A 21,658-nucleotide genomic window follows, 5' to 3' on the forward strand; every position below is an offset into this window, starting at 1 on the left:
ATACGGTTTCTCAAAATGTTGAAGTTTCCAAAATTATGTTAATTAAAAAAAAAAAAAAAATAGTGTAATTACCAGCTTCTTTATATATATTTTGGAAATTTTAAAATCATTTTGCTTTATAAATTTATTTAATATTACTTTTTGAGTCCTGAAGCTCATAAAATATTAATAAAAATAAAAAAACAATTAACAAAAAATACTAGTCTATAATAATAAAAAAATGACTTAAATAATACATTTATCTAAATATTTAAACTACACGTAACTTTCTGGTGTATTTGGAAGTTGAGAACAAGTAGCTTGTTTTCGTAATAAAGATGACGTGAGAAAGACGTTTCGTCTAATCGATCCATTACGACTAGCACAAATAGGTGCTCTTGAATCAATAGAAGCAGATCTCCAAGAAAGATCAGGTGAACCACGATGTGTATGAGCTCTTGTGCTCGATTGTGAATATGTTGTTGTTAAAGTACCTGTGTGACGTAATAAGAAAGCGTCACGGTTTCGACTTCGTAATCCACAAAGCGATCGAAAACCGTGCCGAAATTTTGATGACATCAGATTATAAAGTATAGGATTTACAGCAGAATTTAAATAATGCATTATACGACAAAAATTTAACAACGTGTAATACGTTTCTAGTCCCATTTTTTTCATTGAACCTGGTGGAGCTAATATTATCCATAGTGTAAGAATACGAAACGGAAGTAGACATAAAAAAAATGCTAGAACGACAGTGCCCAACATAAGTACAACTTGTTTTCTTGCACGTTGGTTACAACCACTGTCACTAGAAGATGACGGTCCAGGTTCTGCAGTTAAATGACGTGCAATAACTGTATAAAGGCCGATCAATACTCCTAACGGAAGTAAAAAGAAAAGCGATATCATAACCAAGAAAAATGTGGTAGACCATCCTGTATCCGCTTGTGTTAAACAAGTCATCACTTCGCTGTCGTCTATGTATATTCTTTTCTCGTACTTGGCGATCGTCAACATCGGGCTGAAATCATTTTCAACAATTCATTAGTAATTCTTCTTGGAACCAAATTAAAAGAACGACATCTCCTGATTGTTGAACGATACAGTCTGCCACCACACCTTATTTTATGTTTTAAATCATATTTATGTTAACTTTACCTACTTTACATTAAAAAAAGTATTTTAAGAAAATATATTTTACTCATACATGAATTACAAAAATTAATTATATATTTACTATGTTTTTTTTTTGTTTTTTAGCTTAAGAAAAGAACCGAGAACGTAATTTTTTAAAAAAATAAATGAGTTATAATTACATATTAATATTTATATAATGAATTTCGAATATTATTTAATATCTGAGCTAAAGTTTATTAATTGTCTTATAAATGTGATGATTATTATTGGTTTTAGAGGACAGGTACTGGCTTAAAACAAAGTTAATTTTCTCATCAAATTACAATTTTTACTGCATTAGATTTTGTCCAAAATATTAACACTGAATTTAAATTTTTTGATTCTTCAAAAATTAAGATTATACATATAAAAAACTAATTAATATTAAAACAGTAATGACATTTTTAATAAAATATAGATAGTGATTTATATAAATTAAATTTATTAAAATTGTTAAAACTAAAATCAATAAAGTAAATTATTAAAATTTTAATATTTAAATTTTTAAATGAACATATTAATAAAATAATAAGAAATAATATAATAACATTTCTACTACATTCTTCAAATACGCAATTAATGTGTGTTTGTTTAATTAATGATTTATTTTAATATCTAGGAAAAATGTATCCATGTAAGGATAGGAACCCGTGTCTCCTGATTTTGTTTTTCAGGAGGACAATAAAAACACTGTAAGAATATCTTGCGGGTTCTCATCCCGCAAAAAATACATTCTTCGTAAAACCTTTTCCAAAAATTGTTCCAATAAAATTAATTTATTTTTTAATAATGATATTATTTATGAAAAGTTAAATGAGAAAACCTTTTTCAATAAAAGTTAACTTCAATATTTATTTTTTTTTAAATAGTATTTATTTGTTTCAAGAACATTTATTATTTTATTTTTATAAATATATAACTTTTATTAGAAACAGATTATCCAATAGGAAAAATTAATTTGCTGTATGTAATAAAAAGATATATATGTGTTGCTTATTTAGTAATTTGTAAATTTTTTTTTACCTTTTGGATATTAGTTTTTAGGTGTAGAATTTTGATAAAATCGTTTATATACATGCAAGAATTATCCGTTTTAATTCAAAATTTTGGTGTGGTGATATACTGAATATCAGTAACAATCAGGAGACGTTAGTTCCAATTCCATTTAGGATACATAATTTCCTTATTTTTGTAAAATATATTTAAACAACAAATATACATCACTTACATTTACTTTATATAAATAAAATTCAAAACATGAGATCCATTGTTAAAAATTAGTTTTGTTTTCATTTCAGTTATCAATTTAAACTTATCCTGAAGCAAGATGATTGTGTATAAAACAGAATTTTATCATGAAATTTTATTATTTTCCATCTTTATGAAAGAAATAGTAAAAAATTATAACTTAAAGTAATTTCAAAGTGATGATACGTCATACAGGAACAGATGGAAACTTATTTCCTACAAACAATAGATGAATACAAGATACACTAATTTAAAACACATACGAAAGTAAAACGAGAGACAAAAAGTAGCATTTCATTTAATATAATTGTCAAATTGCACAGAAATATTATATCGATACGTTTGATTATAATTACTTGAAGTTATGCATTAAGTATAATTTTATCGTCCAATAAAATGTAAGATATAGTTAAACGTTAAATTTATTTTTCTTGATACTCAAAACAACAGACAAAAAACGATATTTCTTTTAGTAATCATTTACCTGATAATAAATTAATGAAACAGGAATTGGTAAGAACATGGAGAAATAACCAATTATTTTTATTACGTTTTTGTAAGAAGTGTTTATATACTAAAAAAAAATTAAAATGTCATAGGTGTTCAGCCTATAAATTAAGAACCGTTGATAAACTTTGAATTTAATAATACTAAATTAAATTTTAATTATATAGAATTTATTTGTATTTAATTATTTTGTACATTAAAATAAAATAAATGAATAAAATCTTTGACAATTTTATTCAAATATATCTAAATTCATGTACCGATCTATTTCTCATTATTATCGTTATTATTATATTTTTTACCGAGTCAGGGTTCTTTCGTATTTGTCTCTTTAGAGATCAGCACATCTCTGCGTGACGCATGGAGAAAGCGCCGTCTCCCGACTATCTCTATTGCCCCGACCCCGTGTTCGGGACGACGCCGAGCACACTTTTTTCGAGTGTGCCCGGTGGTGGCGAATCGAGAGACACTAGAGGCGGTTCTCGGAGCACTGAACCCCCACAATGTGGTTGCGATAATGCTCCGTATCTGAGCAGCTGGAAGAGTGTAGTCCGATTCGTCGGGAGGATTCTCAGGGCCAAAAAGGGTGACCTGGATAATCCTGGGTCAGTTGCAAACTGAATAACGGCCTTCTCAAACTAGACTAGGAGGACTCGGCTCGAAGCAAAATGGTTCCGGGTCGGGCCCTGGTAGAAAAGGTGGGGAGGGTTTAGCCGGTAGTCTTATGATGGCAGTTTGATAAGACCGCCTGTGGAAGTCCGGCAGCTCTATGCGTAAATGCATTTTACCTCCCCCCCCCCAAAAAAAAAAAAAAAATTATTCTAATACTGTTGCAGGTTGATGAAAAAATAATAGAATCTCTATCATTTTTTATTTATTTGTAAGGAATTTAATTTTTTATTCATATTATTTGTAGTTTTTTAGACTTTGATTTGCGAAAATCATTTGTAATTTTAAATTTTCTAATTTGTAATTATTTCGACTTTATTAAACCTCTTACATATATATTTTACAAGTAAACCGATATTATTCAGTTTTCATAACAAAATGTTTGAAAAGTTTCTGTAATATATATATATATTTTTTTTGTTCTTAATTACGTGTACAAGATTATGTCTTTTCACTGCTGAATTAAAGAAGATTATACAGTCATATTTAACTCTGGGATCAATGGGATACATTAATTTGTTCTTCATATTACCTTTTACAGTTATGTAAGCTACGATGCATACAAAGCAATAAAATAAAAGTAAAAGAGACACTATTTAAAGTAATTCTCTTTGAGAATAATGAATTTTACTATACTGTTAGACCCTTCGGTAAACAGAATAAAGATGTCATCTGTAGGACTAAATATCATCAACATTTCAATAAGTTTGGTATGCTGATATGAAACCAGTAGATTTGGTTCAAAGAAAACAACATGAAACCATTTAATTTCGTCCATTTTCCTAGTAAGTAAGAATAGCTTGCTATTTTTGAAGCTTAACTCTTTTTCGAGAGTAACACGTGACTATATCAGATCATTGACAACCATTACAGTTATCTGAAAATGTGTAGATGAATCTGTTACGGAAATGAGAATTACAAGTCGTCTATCTGAGAATTCGTCTGTTCGTGAGGTTAAATTATTAATTACAAAATATAAAATCAATTATTTCAAAAAGCCTTTGACAGTTCTTAGTTCAATTATTTCGAAGTGAACAAACAAAATGGATGTACATTTCTATAAAATACGAGTATGAGAAAGTTGTTACATGAAAACAAATCAAATTTTACATTGTAACAGATTATATAAAACAATCCTCTCATCCCACCTTCTCTTCACCTGTAAATTATATGGAAAAAAGTGTATTAAAAAAAGGCAGAACAATGGAAAACGAGTTCAGTATTAAAAAAATGTATTTTGTATATATTCAGTATATTTCTTATTGAAAAAAAATGTAAGGGCAAAAATTTGTTGGTATTTCTGTTGCTTCACACCATCAGAAATTGCAACAGGAAATTAAATCTCAGTCATCATTTACGTAGTCACATCGATTTACATTTTATACCATTTATTCATGTGTCATTTTAGTTGTCTTTTCATTGTTAAATTATTTAGAAAACACAAAGATATGTGTTACGGACTATATTATTAAGACTATTATTTGTTATTCATCACACTTCACTGTATTCCTATTTTCTCGTGAAAAAGTATCTAATTCCATTTGAAAATAACAATAAAATTTGTTGAAAAATATTTGGTCCATCAATATTCAAAATGATATTAATCGGTCTGTTTTTTTTTTAAACCTTTCCTTAACATTATCAGAGACAAAATGATTCTTTAACACAACGTAAAGACAAAGTAAAACGGAAGCTTTAAACTACTAAATTTAGCCGTCTGAAGTAAGTACCCTCCTCTGACTAGTAAAAGATAAAAATTTATGCTTGATTTGAAAGAAAAAATCTGTCAGAAATAACAGTAATTAAAATAATTAAGTAAGTGATTAAAAGAGTAGCGTTTAAGAGATAATAATTGGAAATATGTTTTTTAATAAATTTGTCTTGTGTTAATATTTTCATTTTTATATTTTCAAACAGAAAGAAAGACATTGTAGACACAATAACGATATAACTATTCTTTGTGGAGGGCCACGAGGAAATTAAGTAGACCTATATCTTCACATCCCCCATTGAAAACGGCTGATGGATATAGGGCTAAGAGTGACAAGGAGCTGAAATATTTGCTACTTACTTAAGCAATGTCTTTCAACCGCTTGAAATACGAAGTCCTGTGAGGGAGAAACCGTTGGTTTTTCTTAGAGAGCCCGTTCCCTATAGATTTTCCTATTAAGCCTTTCTCTACAGCTGAAGTTATTCAAGTTATCAAAAACGGAAAACTCACAGAAGAGCTCTGAGTTTGATTTAACCACAAACAAAACTCTCATTATGCTACCTTCCAAAGCCATTCTGCATAAAACCTATTTAACGGAATTAACCAGAAAACTTACTTCGCAAGGGAGTGGAAATCTTTAGTCATGTTCCTGAAACCAGGCAAACTGGTACACGAAGTGGCTTTATACAGGCCAATAAGCTTGTTCCTATTGTACCGAAAGTTATAGAAACATTATTCTTTCGGATGAGGTGGCTTGTTTTGGAGCTGGCCGTGAATTCCTGACTATAATTTCAGTTTCCGTTGTGGGAATTGCACGATTGAAGAAATACACAAGCTATTAAACTAAATTAGCGGAAGCCTTCAAGAGAAAAAATACTGTTTGACAGCATTCATATACATCGAACAGGCCTTTGACATAGTCTGCCACCCTGGCCTTTTATACAAATTAAAGAGGCCTTCCTCAACCATACGACCTTATTCTACTCGTACGTGAAAACCTAGAAGGATATTTATCTCAACATAACTAGGAGTTGTCCATGTTCTTTGAAATCAAGTCTGGAATTCCTCAGGGCTCTTTATTATGGCTTGCGTTATATTGCATCTTTACTTCAGACCTTTCGACTTCAGACGAGGTTACTGTCGCATCCTTTGCGGATGAAACGGGTGCTCTTGCAACTGATGCCAGCCCAACTACAGCATCTAATAATCTAACTTCGAGTTGGATTTAATCAGCAGGTGGTTGAGTACATGGAGAATACGCGTAAGCCTAGCAAAACTGAACCATGTAACATTTAAAATGTATATTGTACCATAACTACTCCCGGTTAACTGGGAGTGACTGTTCACGTGTCCACCTTGATTGCGTTGTAATTCTGCAAAATGGGAGTGTGACGTACCTAGGTCTACACCTCGACCATCGACTACGGTGTAAAGTTCAAATAAAGTAGAAGAGACGGCAACGTTCAAGGAAATTTTCTGGTTGTTCAGCAGATATTCGCATTTCTCCTTGTCTAGTAATCTTTTGGTATACTCAATAATTCTAATACCAATCTGGACCTATGGGATCAAACTATGCGGCACCCCAAGCAAAAGCATGACATCTTATAGCGGTTTCAGAATAAGCCAGCGCAGTGTATCAGAGTGGCACCTTGGTTTATAAGAAACAATAAGATCCAGGATCGTCTATGATTACGATCCATGGGGAGGAATTCACACTGTGAATTCATTACTGTTTTAGTCCAAAGTACGAACTTAAGCCTAACTAACACACAAATCACTTGGCAGTGAACCGACTAAACAATAGGGATGATATCAGAAAATTAAACCGACTGCACGTTCTTGACCTTACTGTCCCTATAATTTCTTAATGCGCCTTTAGTAACTTCGGTTGTGAGAATTGTGCAATGTCTATTTGTCTCATAATTTCAAATTTGTTGCTTATACTTTTCTTTTTTTTTCTTTACACTGGTTCATCGATTTTTACTTCTGCTTATTACGATATCTTACTTTGCTTTCTATTGTTCTAGTAATATTATGTCACTCATAATTGCTAATTATATGTGCTTGACATAAAGTACTTGTGTTTAGTTTTGTGGAGATTCGCTGAAGAATCCTTATAATATGGTTTTTGGATGTGATCCAATTTACAAAAGGTTAATGTAAATGTAACCGACTGTAAAGGAGAAACAATAAACCATTTTTTCAAACAAACCAGATTAGTCTCAATTTATGACTTTTGTTATTATTTTGCTTGAAATGATTTACTTACTGCCGTTTTTATAATCTAATTTCAGAAATAGGTCGCGATAATTTTGATATTACCTTTATGTTCAACAAAAATATATAAAAAAAGTTAATAAAAAATTCTATAATATTAATTCAATTATTATTTGTATTTATATCACACAACTGTTTGTTAATAAATATATGAAATACCAGAATAATAAATAGAAGGGAAAATATGAAATTAAAAAAAAAGATTACAGTTTATTTTTATTTAAATAATAATATTTAAGTCTATGTAGTTCTCAAAACAAACGAACTTTCCACTGATTTATAAGTGTGTTGTGAAAAACTTGGAATAAAGTTAAGTTTTACACAGATCTTTTAAAATTATTATCAGTAAACAATTAAAATTTATACCTATAACTGCTAATAACCTCTACAAATCAGGCTTCATTGCACTATTTGGATTAACTCTAACTGCATTATTCGGAGAGTATAAAGCGCCTACATAATTTGTGGTATACAGATTGCATAACAAACATGTGTGTCCAAATAGCCTATACTATATTTACACAGAAAGTTAGCAACAAACAGCTTTTATTGGTTAGAAGTTAAATGTTATTAAATAAAATGTTAATATTCAAACCACGATTTTAAAACCGTAACCAGTGATACATTTTATTAAACACCTGATAACTATATAACTATAATATACCTTTTTAAATCAGGATTATTACCCTATTAAAAAAATAAATAAATAAATAAAACAAGGTAAAAGAATAGTAAATGAAGATAAAAGAAAAACAATACATTTTAAATAAAAACCTTTAGTATTTAAGATGAATGATTTAAAAGTTTTATATTTAATTTTCTTTAGAAGTAGTATTGAATGTATATAAGAGTTCTATACATTCTATTGTATATATATTAAATCCACAAATGATAAAAATAATAGTTGAAAATATATTTTATTTGTTTATATTAATCAGTTTTAAAGAGATGATTACCACTCAGGAATAAATTTTAATGAACAGTTTTATAATTAAAGAAATAAGAGAGAAAAAAGATAAAGAATTTAAGAAATAGATTAGTGAAAGATACGGTAATCGAAAAGAAATTTTTAAAAGAATAAAAAACCATTTATAGTAAGTAAAAAATTAAATTAATTTATATACAATAAATTTTAATTCATATACATTTATACACCCGTACTAGAGAAAACCGTAATGTAGGAAATTTAATATAATAATTATTTTTTTTTTAATTTAAAGAAAAAAATGATTAGCATTTGCACGAAATATCCTAGGTAAAACGATAAACTGCATTTATTACTACACGACGATTTCATTATAACTGGACCATAACGAGGACTACTAGAGATTTTTGTAGTGGTTAGGTGAAGTAGGTGGTTGATAAATAAGTAAAGTGTAGAGTGTAGGCAAGTGTCCGACGCCTGAAAGAGGGACCCCCAATGGTAAAAGAAAGGAGATTTTCAAAAGGAAATTCCTGATGCTAAAAAGTAGTGGGTGGGCGTAGAATCCTCTATTTCCATCCTTTAAAACAAGTATATCTACAAAACTAGGAAATAAGCCTCATTGACTGGACAGGATTATAAATATTAACTACGTAAAGGGATACTAAAGCGAGATTGGAAACAAAAGTAATTGGAAGAGCTAAAGTTACGTTGGCTCTATGGTGTGATTGGTGAATTTATAGATGTTGATGATGAGAAATTTGAAGGTGGTGGTGTGAGAAAGTGAGTTTTGGAAGCTTATTACTAAAGAGACAAGATCCTTATTACGCTATTAAAGAGAAAAAACAACACAGCTGCATGAAATCTGTTTAGGTATTTCCTGCCCTTAAAGTTTATTTAGTAATCAAATGGATTCTTTCGTTTCGTCCTATTTGGAGACAGTTTATATACTGCATTGTTTTTGAAATAATTACTGAAAAGGATACATTTTTTTCATTAAATTATATATCTCGTCCTTTATTATTTAAGATGCACGCAAAGCATATGAGTTAGAATTAAAAACAATTACAACTCCTTTTTCTGAGAATAATGATGTTTATTATATAGACAGACCTTTTGGGAATAAGAAAGGATCGTTTCAAGGGCTGTATATCAACAGAGTTTCACTGCATTTGTAATAATAAATTCGTCTCGGCAAAGACTTCAAATAATTCACTAGACTTCTCGGGCTTTCCTAGAAACCCTGAGTGAGACCTTATTTTTCTTCAGAATGGATATATATTTTTGGACATTTTTTGTATTGCTTTTCAGATTAAGTACAATTATTCAATCTTATATGAATGTAGAAAAATTTAGACGTTCATTTCCTGAAAAATAATTTGCCGGCTCTTTTGTTGTAGATGTATCTTTGTAAACTAGATTGCAAATGATTTACCAACACAACGGTGCAACGACACTTTTTTTTGGTAGCTAGAAATCGCTTTAACGGGAATTTCGTAAACTGGATTTGACGTGGCAGAGCAATTAATTGGTCACCACGATCACCTGACTTAACGCCACTACATTACTTCATTTGGGGCGATATAAAAATATCAAAAGGTCGATAATATATCAACAAAAAGTTAATACTACAGAAGATTTATTCATTTAAATACGAAATGCTATTGAATTTATACGAAATGATCCTGAAATGATTCGGAAAGCCACCGGAAATATTTTACGTTACGTCGGGCAGAGTTCTGCATACATTATGAAGGTGGGGATTTAAAACTATTGCTGTAACTTAGGTTTGTTATTTACCTCCCATTTATCATTTCATGTATTTTATTTTTTTTGTTTTGCTACGTTAAGAATAATTTTTATTGCGTACAGAAAGAATAGTACACGACTTTCTGTTTATTTTTCGTCTGTTTTGCTTTAATAAAAAACCGATTTTTAATGTTTCTTATTTACGTTTTATTGGCTATATTTAATTTCCTCAAAACTAAATTTTCAAGGTTTTTTACGTAATCCTCCGCATTTTTTAGTTATTTAAGAGAACTACGTCACTAAAAACCTAAAAAAACTTTATCGACACCGAAGTTTGTGTTTTACGTCTGATATCCTAAAAACTACTGAAGTTACAGTTTTTGGACTTGTTTTATCCTATTCCCAGCTCAAAATACATAAGAAACTTTACTGCTTCTTTTTATATTACAAGAGCTGAAATCCAGGCGAAATCTTTTGCTAGCAATAATTCTAAAACAAAGCGTTTCCAAACTTATGTTTATATGAACGTTTTTCATTATTTTCAACAGTAGAACAGGTCCTGAAAGTTTTTCATTGGACACGTTGTTAATTATTTTTAGACAGTTTTCTGTAACTCTAAGTAGCTGATGACTTTAATTGTTGACGTGAATATGAATAAAAGAATGCAAACTAAAAATATACAAAGAAATCAGTACTGCTAAAATATTATAATTTGATATAATATAATTGGATAAAATTATAATTTTAAATTATTTAATCAATATTCTTAAAAGGGGATTACGACCAGAATAATGAAATTAATGTAATGGACCTATCTTGTGTTGTTTGAAAGCTTATCTGAAAAAATAAATATATTGCGCCAAAGAACAGTTTGAATAATTAATTAGATATACAAATACATTATTATAAAAAAAATTCACTGGTTTTAATTAAAATAAATAGTATCAGTAACATTTTTAATGCATTAGGAATATTTGATCTAAATTTTCACTAGGAAGAAATAAATTTGTATTAAAAAAAAATCAAATAATATGTATTTCAAATATATATTGAAATAAAAATATTGTACAATAATAAAAATAATAGATAAGAAATAATAAGTAGAGATAATTTTCAGATAAAGACTGATATCAGTGTTAGGAAACGTAAAAAGTAATACAACGCAGGCTGAATTATCTTTAGAAGTTGATGTGACAAATACAATTTAAGTCAATTTAAATGGTTCAGTAGAAATGTAGAATGATAGTGATTTTGAATTAGCATTTAATGACTCTATTAAGTGGTTCGGTAATAGTAATGGAATTGTTCTGTATTTCGTTGATAAGTTTAGAGTAAATGAAGTTTGTAATTAAATAAATCAAATATAATACTAATCTGAAAGAGAATATTTATTATTTTTCTCTCTTAATTTATTTAAATATATGCACAAAAAGAGTTTCCATCGTATTTAATACTACTTTAAAAGGTAAAACAAAAAAAACAAAAAACAATCAGGAACAATTAATAATGGATGTGAAAAATTGCATAATACTTCAATTTATTTTCCGGTACTATCAGTTAATTCTGATCAATAATATTATTTTCATTTTTTAGTAGAGTTCTGGCTATAATTCAATATTCCAACAAAATTAATGATTTTAATGTTTGTAATTTCAATAAATTTGTTTTGTATATGTTTAATTCACCTAGCCAGATTTAACCAACTGCGTGAAAATATGAAATGGAAATATTTTTTAGGATATGAAAAAGTTCATGTCTGATCAGGATTAGGACTGGGGACCTTCAGGATAATAAGCTAAGATGTTTCACTCTGTCACGGAGGTTGGTGGACTGATATATATATATATATATATATATATATATAATTTGACGGCTAATGATAGTTAACAAAAGTTACAACGATGTTGATAAAAGATAAATTCTGTAGTATGTAAAATTCTCAGCCTCAACAAGATTGAACCCGAACTTATCAAATGAAAAATAAAGCGATATCCACTTTTCCTAGGAGGTCATCTGTTTGTATCGGTAAATATTTTTTAATACGTAGTTGAATCCTTCATTAGGGTTTAAAATCTATTTTGATCCCACATTCAGTGTGAAATTCATAAAGAACTGATGAGGGGTCCAAGGGGTTTTCTTGGCCAGAACAGCTAAAAATAATTAAATGTAGATTTAAAAAGATATTAAACAGATAGAATTTAGGATTTTGAATTGGATTGAAAAAACTTATCAATTATTTTATCCGTTTCAAAAGTCTGAATCTATCTGGTTTTTTTTTTCTTTTAGTTGATGAACAATTCGAAATGCATACTTAAAGCTTGTACACTGGAATAAGGGATGGAAATCTTGAAGCGTATATGTACTAGAAATCCATGCGTGTTCGGGATTAGATGAAATTTTCCTGATGAAAATCTCAGACTCTACCAACCCATCATGGAGGAAAGCGGATCGCGAACATCTCCTAATTTTCATTTTCTAATAACCTTTAATTACTTCTGTTATTTCTGATAACTGTTATGAGGGACATATAATTAGCAGAATTGTTCAGACAGATCGAAGTTTTCGATTTTTTTCGGTGTTTTTTTTTTTTTTAATAAAAATATTATTATATGGTAAAGAATTTTATAAAGATTCCAGTATAATAACCATTTATTCTGACCATTAAATAATGGGTCAGGCGATAGGAAAAGTATGTTTCTTTATGTTGTGCAAATGACTCGTTTCTTTTTTTTGCCATATTCTAAAAAAAAATAATTGTAAATATTGATGGTGAAAGAATTTGATTAAGTTTGATGTGTAAATGACGAGGTAACCTAATTGTTGTAGATGATCTCACAGAAATTCTAGACATGCTTTTTGCTAGTAAAGATCTTAACAAAGAAAAGCAAGCATTCCATAAGAAAATTACATGGGAAAGGAAGGAGTTAAATGGTTTCTCGAACCGATTTTACTGAACCTAATGTACTGTTGTTGATCAGCATGTGAAAGCTGCAGGAATGAATATCATACTATTTTTTTTTTCTGGGCACACAATGAAGTGTCGTAATCAGCGCCCGAACACTATATCTATGTAGTAAACAAATAAATACTAAAAATTAGATACTAAAAAACACACAGCGTAGATGGGAAACGGTAATTACGTAGTTAAAAGCGAAACAAAACGCCGATCAAGTATAACATTAAAGATGTAACTTAAAAGAACAAATTTATCACTTGGCATAAGCTAAATTGGATAAACAGTCGAATAAAGATATGAATAATTAAATTTTTCAATCCAGTTGCACGGCCTTAAGGGATCGTAAGATATTCGATAACATCGAAAGATTGTTACCTAAGATATTTTGATATTAGAATCTAGTTTAAACTTACGATGCAATGCCGCATAACAAACCCAGTTCACAAGGATGTGGTGTACCGTTAATTGGCAGTCCTATCGAACACAAACGGGTGCATCGTCTCGGTCATGAGTTGTCCATGAGTAAGTTTAGCGTACCTTATTCGCAAACGGCAAATAATAACCTCCTCCCGACAATTATTCCTGCATGAGGAGCTCCACGGTGATACGTGTTTTGAATTGGATTAAGTTTATTGTTGATGGTAGCATTCCGTTCATTTTGACATTCATCACGGACTACTCGCAAGAAAAACGGACAAGGATTAAGAAAACAGACAGGGTCATTAGAAACAACGCAATTATTGAAAGGAGGCTGCAAACAAACCTCTCTAGCGCGCTCATTGTCTGAAATTCCAATATGACTGGGGATCCAGCAGAAGCTCACAGATGTGCTGCGCTGAGTCATTTCAAAAATAATAGACTACATCACGGACAACATGGTGTCTGAATAAATGTCACTAATCGCTTGCAAGGCACTCAAGGAGACTGAACAGACGTGTCGATATGTTAGGCTAATTATATTTAAGGCCTTATTAGTAGCATACAGCTCCGCAACAATATTAATGACGATACTGGGAACTCCAAACATGTATGTTCTATTATTAACCACAAAAGTACATCCAGCAGAGTTATCGTGTTTTAGTCGTCTGTGTAAACTTGAGCTATTTATAATCATGCTATTTATAATAGCCTATTACAAAATTTTTCTTACAAGATAACCAAATTCTAGTAATTTTTACTATATGAAGACTAACACAGTAATTTATAAGAGAAGACCGCCAAGGAGGGTAATAATATTGAGTAACACTAAGAACTGGAGGTAATTTTATATTTAGAGTCAAGAAAAGAGCTGAGCTTTGTTGCCTAGCGGAGCAGTAGATCTCGGCTGCACTGATCTGTATTTATAACTATTATATGCATATATACATAATATATGTACACTGTACACTATACGTGTACATACACTGCACTAATATGTGCATATGGTCTGCCTCCGTGGCGTGAGTGATAGTGTCTCGACCTTTCATCCCGAGATCCCGGGTTTGAATCCTGGTCAGGCATGGCATTTCCACACACGCTACAAATCATTGTTATCATCCTCAGAAGCAATATCTAACGGTAGACTCAGAGGTTAAACAAAAAAAAAATATGTGCATATGTAAAAATGCGGTTAGGTCAAGACAAGCGGTTAGACGTATTTTTCCCACCTCATACTCATACTTTTTAGTTTTTTTTTGTATTTTAGTTCGTTTTCGTGTTCTCGTTCGTTTGAGTCATTTCCGTTATTTAATTATGTTTTTGTTGTGTTTTTAGTTAATTTTTATGTTTGTTGTGCGTTGCATAACTTTTGATATGGTGTTGTTTTGTGTCGCTTTTCTGGTGAAGTGTGAGGTATCTCAGGGATCATTACTTAGTGCGACGTTGGTGTTTGATGGGGTGCTCCGTTTGACGTGTACTGACGGTGTTGTATCGGTGGCCTTTACTGACGATTTGGCTTTGTTAGTACGGGCGATGGCTGTAGACGACGTAGCAACAGCGGCCAATGAAGCTATCAACCTAGTGCAGCACTGGTTGATGGAAAGGAGGCTTACCTTGTCTCCTGAAAAGACATCATTCATCTTTCTAGCTGACAGACGTCCTCTTTCTCCGATCTAGATCACATTTGGTGGAGCCTTAGTACCCCTGGTGAAGTCAGTGAAGTATTTGGGGGTATGGCTACACCGATGACGTACGTTTTCAGTACACGTGCGAGAGATATCTGATCGTGCAGGGGCGATGGTACGGACACTGAGTAGGCTCCTGGGCAACGTAGCCGGCCTCCAGTCATCCAAAAGAAAGTTGTATGGCCATATGATCAATTCTGAATTACTATATGGGGGTCGTTGTTTGGTCGAAAGCTCTGGGGTGCGATCGAAATCGGCCGGTATACTGGCGGGTGTGCAGAGGCGGAGTGCCCTCCCCATCGTTTCGGCATACTCTTTAGTTTAGACTGAGGCAGTGTCAGTCGTTGTGGGTATCTATCCATTTAAACAATAAGCCAGGATATGGACTGGGATTATTGGAGGGGCTTACAGGAGTGATAGGCAGAGGCAGTTATTCCGAGAATGGCAGGTTAGCTGGGACCTGTCCTTCCCCTCGGGCTGTATCCCGGGGATAGGGTGAAAAAAAAGTATATATATGTGCATATAATACATATTATGAAATGAATAACATCACTGGAACTTGCTAGAAGACGGATACGAAGGAAAATTCTAGGGCCCAGAAAAAAAAACGATGGTTAAAAATTAAGGAAGAATGAGGAACTTTACCTGGAGTTAGATAAAATCACGAAAGCAACACACAAGCGAAGACTGGCATTCTACAAGCACCTGACAAGAATGGATTCAAACAGACTTACAAAAAAAAATTTTGACGTAATCGTAACAAGACGAACTTTAAATGGTTCAAGCAAGTCAAAAAGGACCTAAGGGAAGCAAACACAAACGTAACGGATTTAAAAGACAGATGAATGCTTAGAAAATCTCTTAGAATTTAAGGAATCCAGAAAAAGAAGCAAGAATGTGCTAACCTAAAATAGACGGAAGAAAAAAGGAAGTGGTACAGTGACATAATGAAGATGTATGGAGAACTAACAAAACTATCTGGAAATTAGCAATTCCATGTGCTCTTTCAGTGACCGATGGTGAAAAAAGAGTAACAAATTGCAATGATATTCGCACTAATAGTACAATGAATATCTTTACTTTCAGAGGAAGCTACTATGACCGGTGCGAATTTAGCTCAGGTGCTTTACATAACTCACAGCCATAAAATAAAACTAGAACAGATAATGTGAAGCAATAAATAAATATACCTATGCTTTTTCTTTGCATACAGAAATTACTGGGTTGGATGTGCTCTTTCCATTTAATTAGAAAAATTGTATTAAATTTTTTGTAGGGGAATTTTAGGTTTTTTCAGAATATTTTTGAAATAAATAGAAATTTTTAAAATACGTTTAATATTATTAGGAATAAAATAACCTAAACAAAGAAGCAATGTTAATGATTTATTCTGAATACTAGAAAGGCTGTATTCTCGCTTGTTAGTTATGTAGAGAGCAAAACTTAAATGACATTATTACATTAAAAAACATTAATTTTTTTTTCTTTTAATTTGATAAAATTATTTGTTTTCACTATAAAATTAAATCATAAGTTATTATAAGAAATAAAAGTAGTGTTAAAAATAATACTAATATCAGTGGCCATCTGTTAGCTTACTCTTATCACGTATCGTTTAAAAATTTCACATTCATAGAGAGGAACTAATACCTATTCATTTATGACTTTAACTTTACTCTCTTATTTTATTAATTAACAAAAGGCGGTATTCTTAAATATGTCAGCAATCAGACCAGACCAGATTCTTTCTTGACACATACATTCCTTTCTAATTTATTTCTGGGAGTGTGTTAATGACACCTATCAACATTTAAAATTCAGCTTCCATTGTGTGTATATCTGGTAAAAAATAACAGGTAGAATAATTCGATTTGAATCCACAACATTAGTTCAACATATTCTTTTATTTTGTACATAAAATTAGTTTCGTTTGAAATACGATTATATGCAATATTATTTAATTAGAATGGTACTGATACTTGTAATAAAAGACTATTGACAGGTATAAAGTTCTATAGTACGTGTTTTAAAACCATATCAATGTAATTTTAGAACTTGATAATTTAATATGAAAATTTGTTAAAAGATATCATTAAATATATTCTCGCAGTAAATGACTTATAGTAAATATTCTTCTACTAAATCTAGAACGAAAGAAGATATGTGTTTTTGCTGCTTCAATATTTTTATACCGTAAAAATATAATAAAAGGTAGGTGCTATTTAAAATTACAATTTATTACACAATTCAAAAACAGTAACTAATGAAATATAAGTATAATCAAAACTCAAAAATATCGAATAAATTATGTGATATCGTAAAGGCAATTAATTATTAATTATTCATTGTTATTATCGTAAAGGCAATAATCTCTTTCACGAACGGATCCTATGCAACGGCATAATCATCGTACAGCGTAATTATCCTGACAGAAATATTTACTATTTAACGGTTGTTATTAATTTTCAACAAGGCGCGGTAGCAACGCGATTAATTCTCAGATATCTCAATAAGAGAATGATATTGAATTTGTCAATATCATTCTCTTATTTTTAACATTCTTGTATATATATATACACAAAGGGACACAAACACAAAAAAACGGGAACTTTTGAAATGCGTAATGGCAGCCACATACAGTTGGCAGCACTGCTTTATACAGAGGCTGCCTTGTTACTTAGTCATCATGAAACAGTGGAATGGTGAACAGTGTGCTTTCACCGTAAAAATATTTTACAAAACCAATGATAGTTTAGAAGGTACCACAGTGGTTTCGACTGCTTTACAATTTGGGGCGTGTTCCATCAAAACAGCGATAAAAACATGGATTAGAAACTTTGAAGAGAGTAGATCGTCACTGAAAAAGAAACCTACAGGTCGACCCAAGAAATTCTCGTACTCTACAAAATATTGAGGCTGTACGCGTTTCACTCGTACAGAGCGCACGGCGTTCAATTCGTAAAAAAAAAACTGTTGTAGTCGGGTTGTCCCGAGAGAGGGGTTGCCGAATTTTTCATTTAGATTTAAAAGTTTATCCTTACAAGTTACGGATCGCGTTCCCCTTTGATTTCTGTCAAAATTATGGTAAACATATCGAGGACAACCAATTTCTGGACAAGTTGTGGATATCAGATGAGGCACATTTTTTTCTTACAGGTTTACGTGAACAAGTGGAATTATCGTTACTGAGCAGACAGTAACACCGATAAAGTTCATGAACGCACTTTAAACCGCAGCAAGGTAACGGTGTGGTGTGCAGTTTCGTTACATGGGAGTCATCGGATCATACTTTTTTCAAAAAGGAGAAGCGGATCACGACGACTGTTACTTCGGATCGCTATGTTCACATGCTGCAGTCTTTTTTTCCACTTGCACTGAACAATTTCTCACACCAGCACGAAGCCTATTTTCAACAGGATGATGCGACATCACATACTGCAAGGCAATCAATGGCAGTTGAGCGAGAACTATTTGGTAAACGTTTCATCTCAGGATTCGATAACATTCTCTGGATCCCAAGATCACCGGATTTATCAGATTATGACTTTTTTTGTGGGGATATCTCATAAGAGTCGGCCAAAGATTCTGAGTGAATTGAAACAAGCAGTTCAAGACTAAATTTGTGGTATTCCACCTAAGATGTTGCACCTAAGATGGGGTACTTTAACGGCAGAAATGGAAGATTATACGTAGAGGGGGACGCCATCTGCCTGACGTAATTTTCAAAAACTGATATAAGGTATTTATTCATTTTATATTTTTATACATATTACATTTTTTAATTTCAATGTTTAGGTTTCTATCAATAGATTTTCGGATGCATTTTTCAGAATTTTCCGTTTATATATATATATATATATATATATATATATATATATATCTATTAAAGGACAAAATTCCTATTATTCTTTAGCCTCTTCTTCCTTTAGCCTCTAAAAATACTTAATATTGACAATTCAATTACTATTAATAAAATGAGCAAAATGAAATTTTCTTATTTACTTTAAAAAAAAAAATAATAATAAATACATAAAGATATATTATTTAAGATATATTATTTCAACTTCTGATTTTTTTTTGTATATTTTTAAATCCAGTTTTTGTAGTGACGTTTACTTAAATACCATAAATTGAACTCTAATAAAAAATTATTATCTTCTAAAAAAGTCGTTCATTAATTTTTACTCACAGTTTTATAAAATATTTGTTTAACAGTTAAACTTTTTTTCTATACAAGATCAATTATTTACTGTTATTTTTTATAAAGTTAGGATTAGAAAATAAAATATTTTTTCTGAAGAAAAGTATAATTAGTTGTAAAAGAACAAGAAAAAAATTAATAAAATTTCTAGAATTTGAATGTAACATAATATTTCAATTTTGTTTAAAAAACTATACAAAGATTTTCTCATACCTTGTACAAATAGCTGCAAAAATCCAAGCTAATAAACAAATGAGTAATGCTCTGGTTTTGGTACAAACGTAGCCTGCTCTTAGTGGCTCACATATAGCATAATAACGTTCAAAACTGATAGCCAAGATAGTCAAAACTGAAGCGTGTGCTACTGTCAGCTCGACAAAAGGGACTGCCTTGCCTGAAAAAGAAACAAAAATACTATAATATTCTATTAATAATAAAATATAGGAAAAATATAGAAAATATTTAACATTTTAGGAAACATATTTATATAATGAAGAAAAATTTATGAAAGTAAAACGTCATGGATGCATAGTCCTGTAACATACCAAAAGGATTACGCTTTATTTATTTATTTATTAAGAAAGACATAAAATTTATTTCAAGACGACAGCTTATAAAGTCAAGAGAGATACCTTCCATCTACGGCAGAATTTATAGCTGAATATAATTTCATGATATTTAATACTGCTACGGTTTTTGTTTTTTTAATCTTCACAACTTCAGGTTTGTAATACCAGTTCATAAGTGCAAGTAATTAATCGTTCCTAAAAATAGAAAAGTGTTTATGATGGTAATAAGTAAACAAGTATCATCCTTTAAGTTATTAGATATTTAATTACAAAAATGTAATTTAAGTTAATAATAAATAATTAAACAACTCGGAGTAAAAATACAAATTCCCAAAATAACAACTGATTTTTGAAAGTATCGATACTTAGGATCTTTAAACAATTAATGTGAGAATATTTTTCATACTTCACTTGTGTAAAGAAAACCGTCATTCATGCTATAAAGGTACCAAAATCTAGTGTTAGGTGTTCAATTAGACAACAGTTCTAAAAACTATTTTTTTGTGAGGTTTTACTATTTTTTTACATTACAAAATAAACCTGTTTTCGCCACAACGAATTAATTTTAAGAAATAGTTTTACAGTAGATAATTAAGGAATACAACTTTTATTTTTCAGTATATAATAATACAATTTTAATATAGTTATTTTATATTATAATATTATTGAATTATTAACATAATTGATTTTCCAGCGTAAAATTCATGAAGTTTTATAGGTACACCAGCATCTCCGTCGTGGCTTCGTCCGCACTATATGGTTACTTCCGTTTCCCGTCACGGTTATACTATATTTAGCAGCCGATCATGGCTTGCTTCACTCTACCCTTCTACCCTTCTTCTCAACCAGAGAGCTCTGCTTCTCTATAGGCCCCTCTATGTTCATCATGCTTGTGATAATAATAATAAATAAAAATTAAAACTTGTTCAATTTAAAAAAACCTGTCCGTAATTGTAATTTATTCACTGCAACAGTTTGGTCAGTAAAGGCAAAATACATTTTTACTCGTACCCGTACGAAGTACCCGTACGAAGTTTGTAATAAATTACAAACTCGTAATTCATTTCTTTTTGAACTTCATTTGTCGGGATGTGACCGTACTTCATTTCTCTTCTTTTTTTTAATTACTTTTATGTTTTTTTTTTCAAGTAACCGGAGACCGATGCAGCCAGTCGCGTCGTACCTACAGTAACAGTGGTTCGTACCTCTAAAAACAAATAGAAATTCCTGAAAATATTTATTAGATATTTATCTGAAGAGTATTTGCAAGCCCCATTCTTGTGAATGTGTCACGTTTAATAGAGTTGGAAATGGGAAAAATTTGCAATCATTTTTCAAAATCGTTTATCTTTCTTCATCCCTTGAAGGTCCAATTTCGAAAAATTTAGGAATTAATTTTTAGATATTTTCACGAAAATTTCACACATACCAAAAAACTAGTTGTATCTTCATTTTTTACAGAGAAAATCAAAATAATAGCGGGGTAAAAAAAAATTTCAAAATTCATTTTAACCCTTTAACCACTGAATTTCAAATATCTAGAATTAGTTTTTAGATATTCACATGGAGATTACACAGACGAAAATTCA

The 21,658-nt window shown here is 30.8% G+C and overlaps 1 protein-coding gene across 1 annotated transcript in view; it reads right to left on the reverse strand.

The window, feature by feature from the left end:
- Positions 1 to 255: 255 nt before the first annotated feature.
- The window catches only part of LOC142318339 (growth hormone secretagogue receptor type 1-like), a 662,019-nt gene continuing 640,616 nt past the window's right edge, over positions 256 to 21,658 (reverse strand). The window contains exons 4-5 of the mRNA XM_075354924.1: positions 19,714 to 19,894; positions 256 to 1,003 (exon numbers count right to left, since the gene is read on the reverse strand). Coding sequence (XP_075211039.1) covers positions 256 to 1,003; positions 19,714 to 19,894 — 929 coding nt within the window. The remainder of the gene's footprint in view (positions 1,004 to 19,713; positions 19,895 to 21,658) is intronic.

The sequence above is a fragment of the Lycorma delicatula genome, chromosome 1 (assembly GCF_047948215.1).
Source record: "Lycorma delicatula isolate Av1 chromosome 1, ASM4794821v1, whole genome shotgun sequence".
Classification (NCBI taxonomy): Eukaryota; Metazoa; Arthropoda; class Insecta; order Hemiptera; family Fulgoridae; genus Lycorma; species Lycorma delicatula.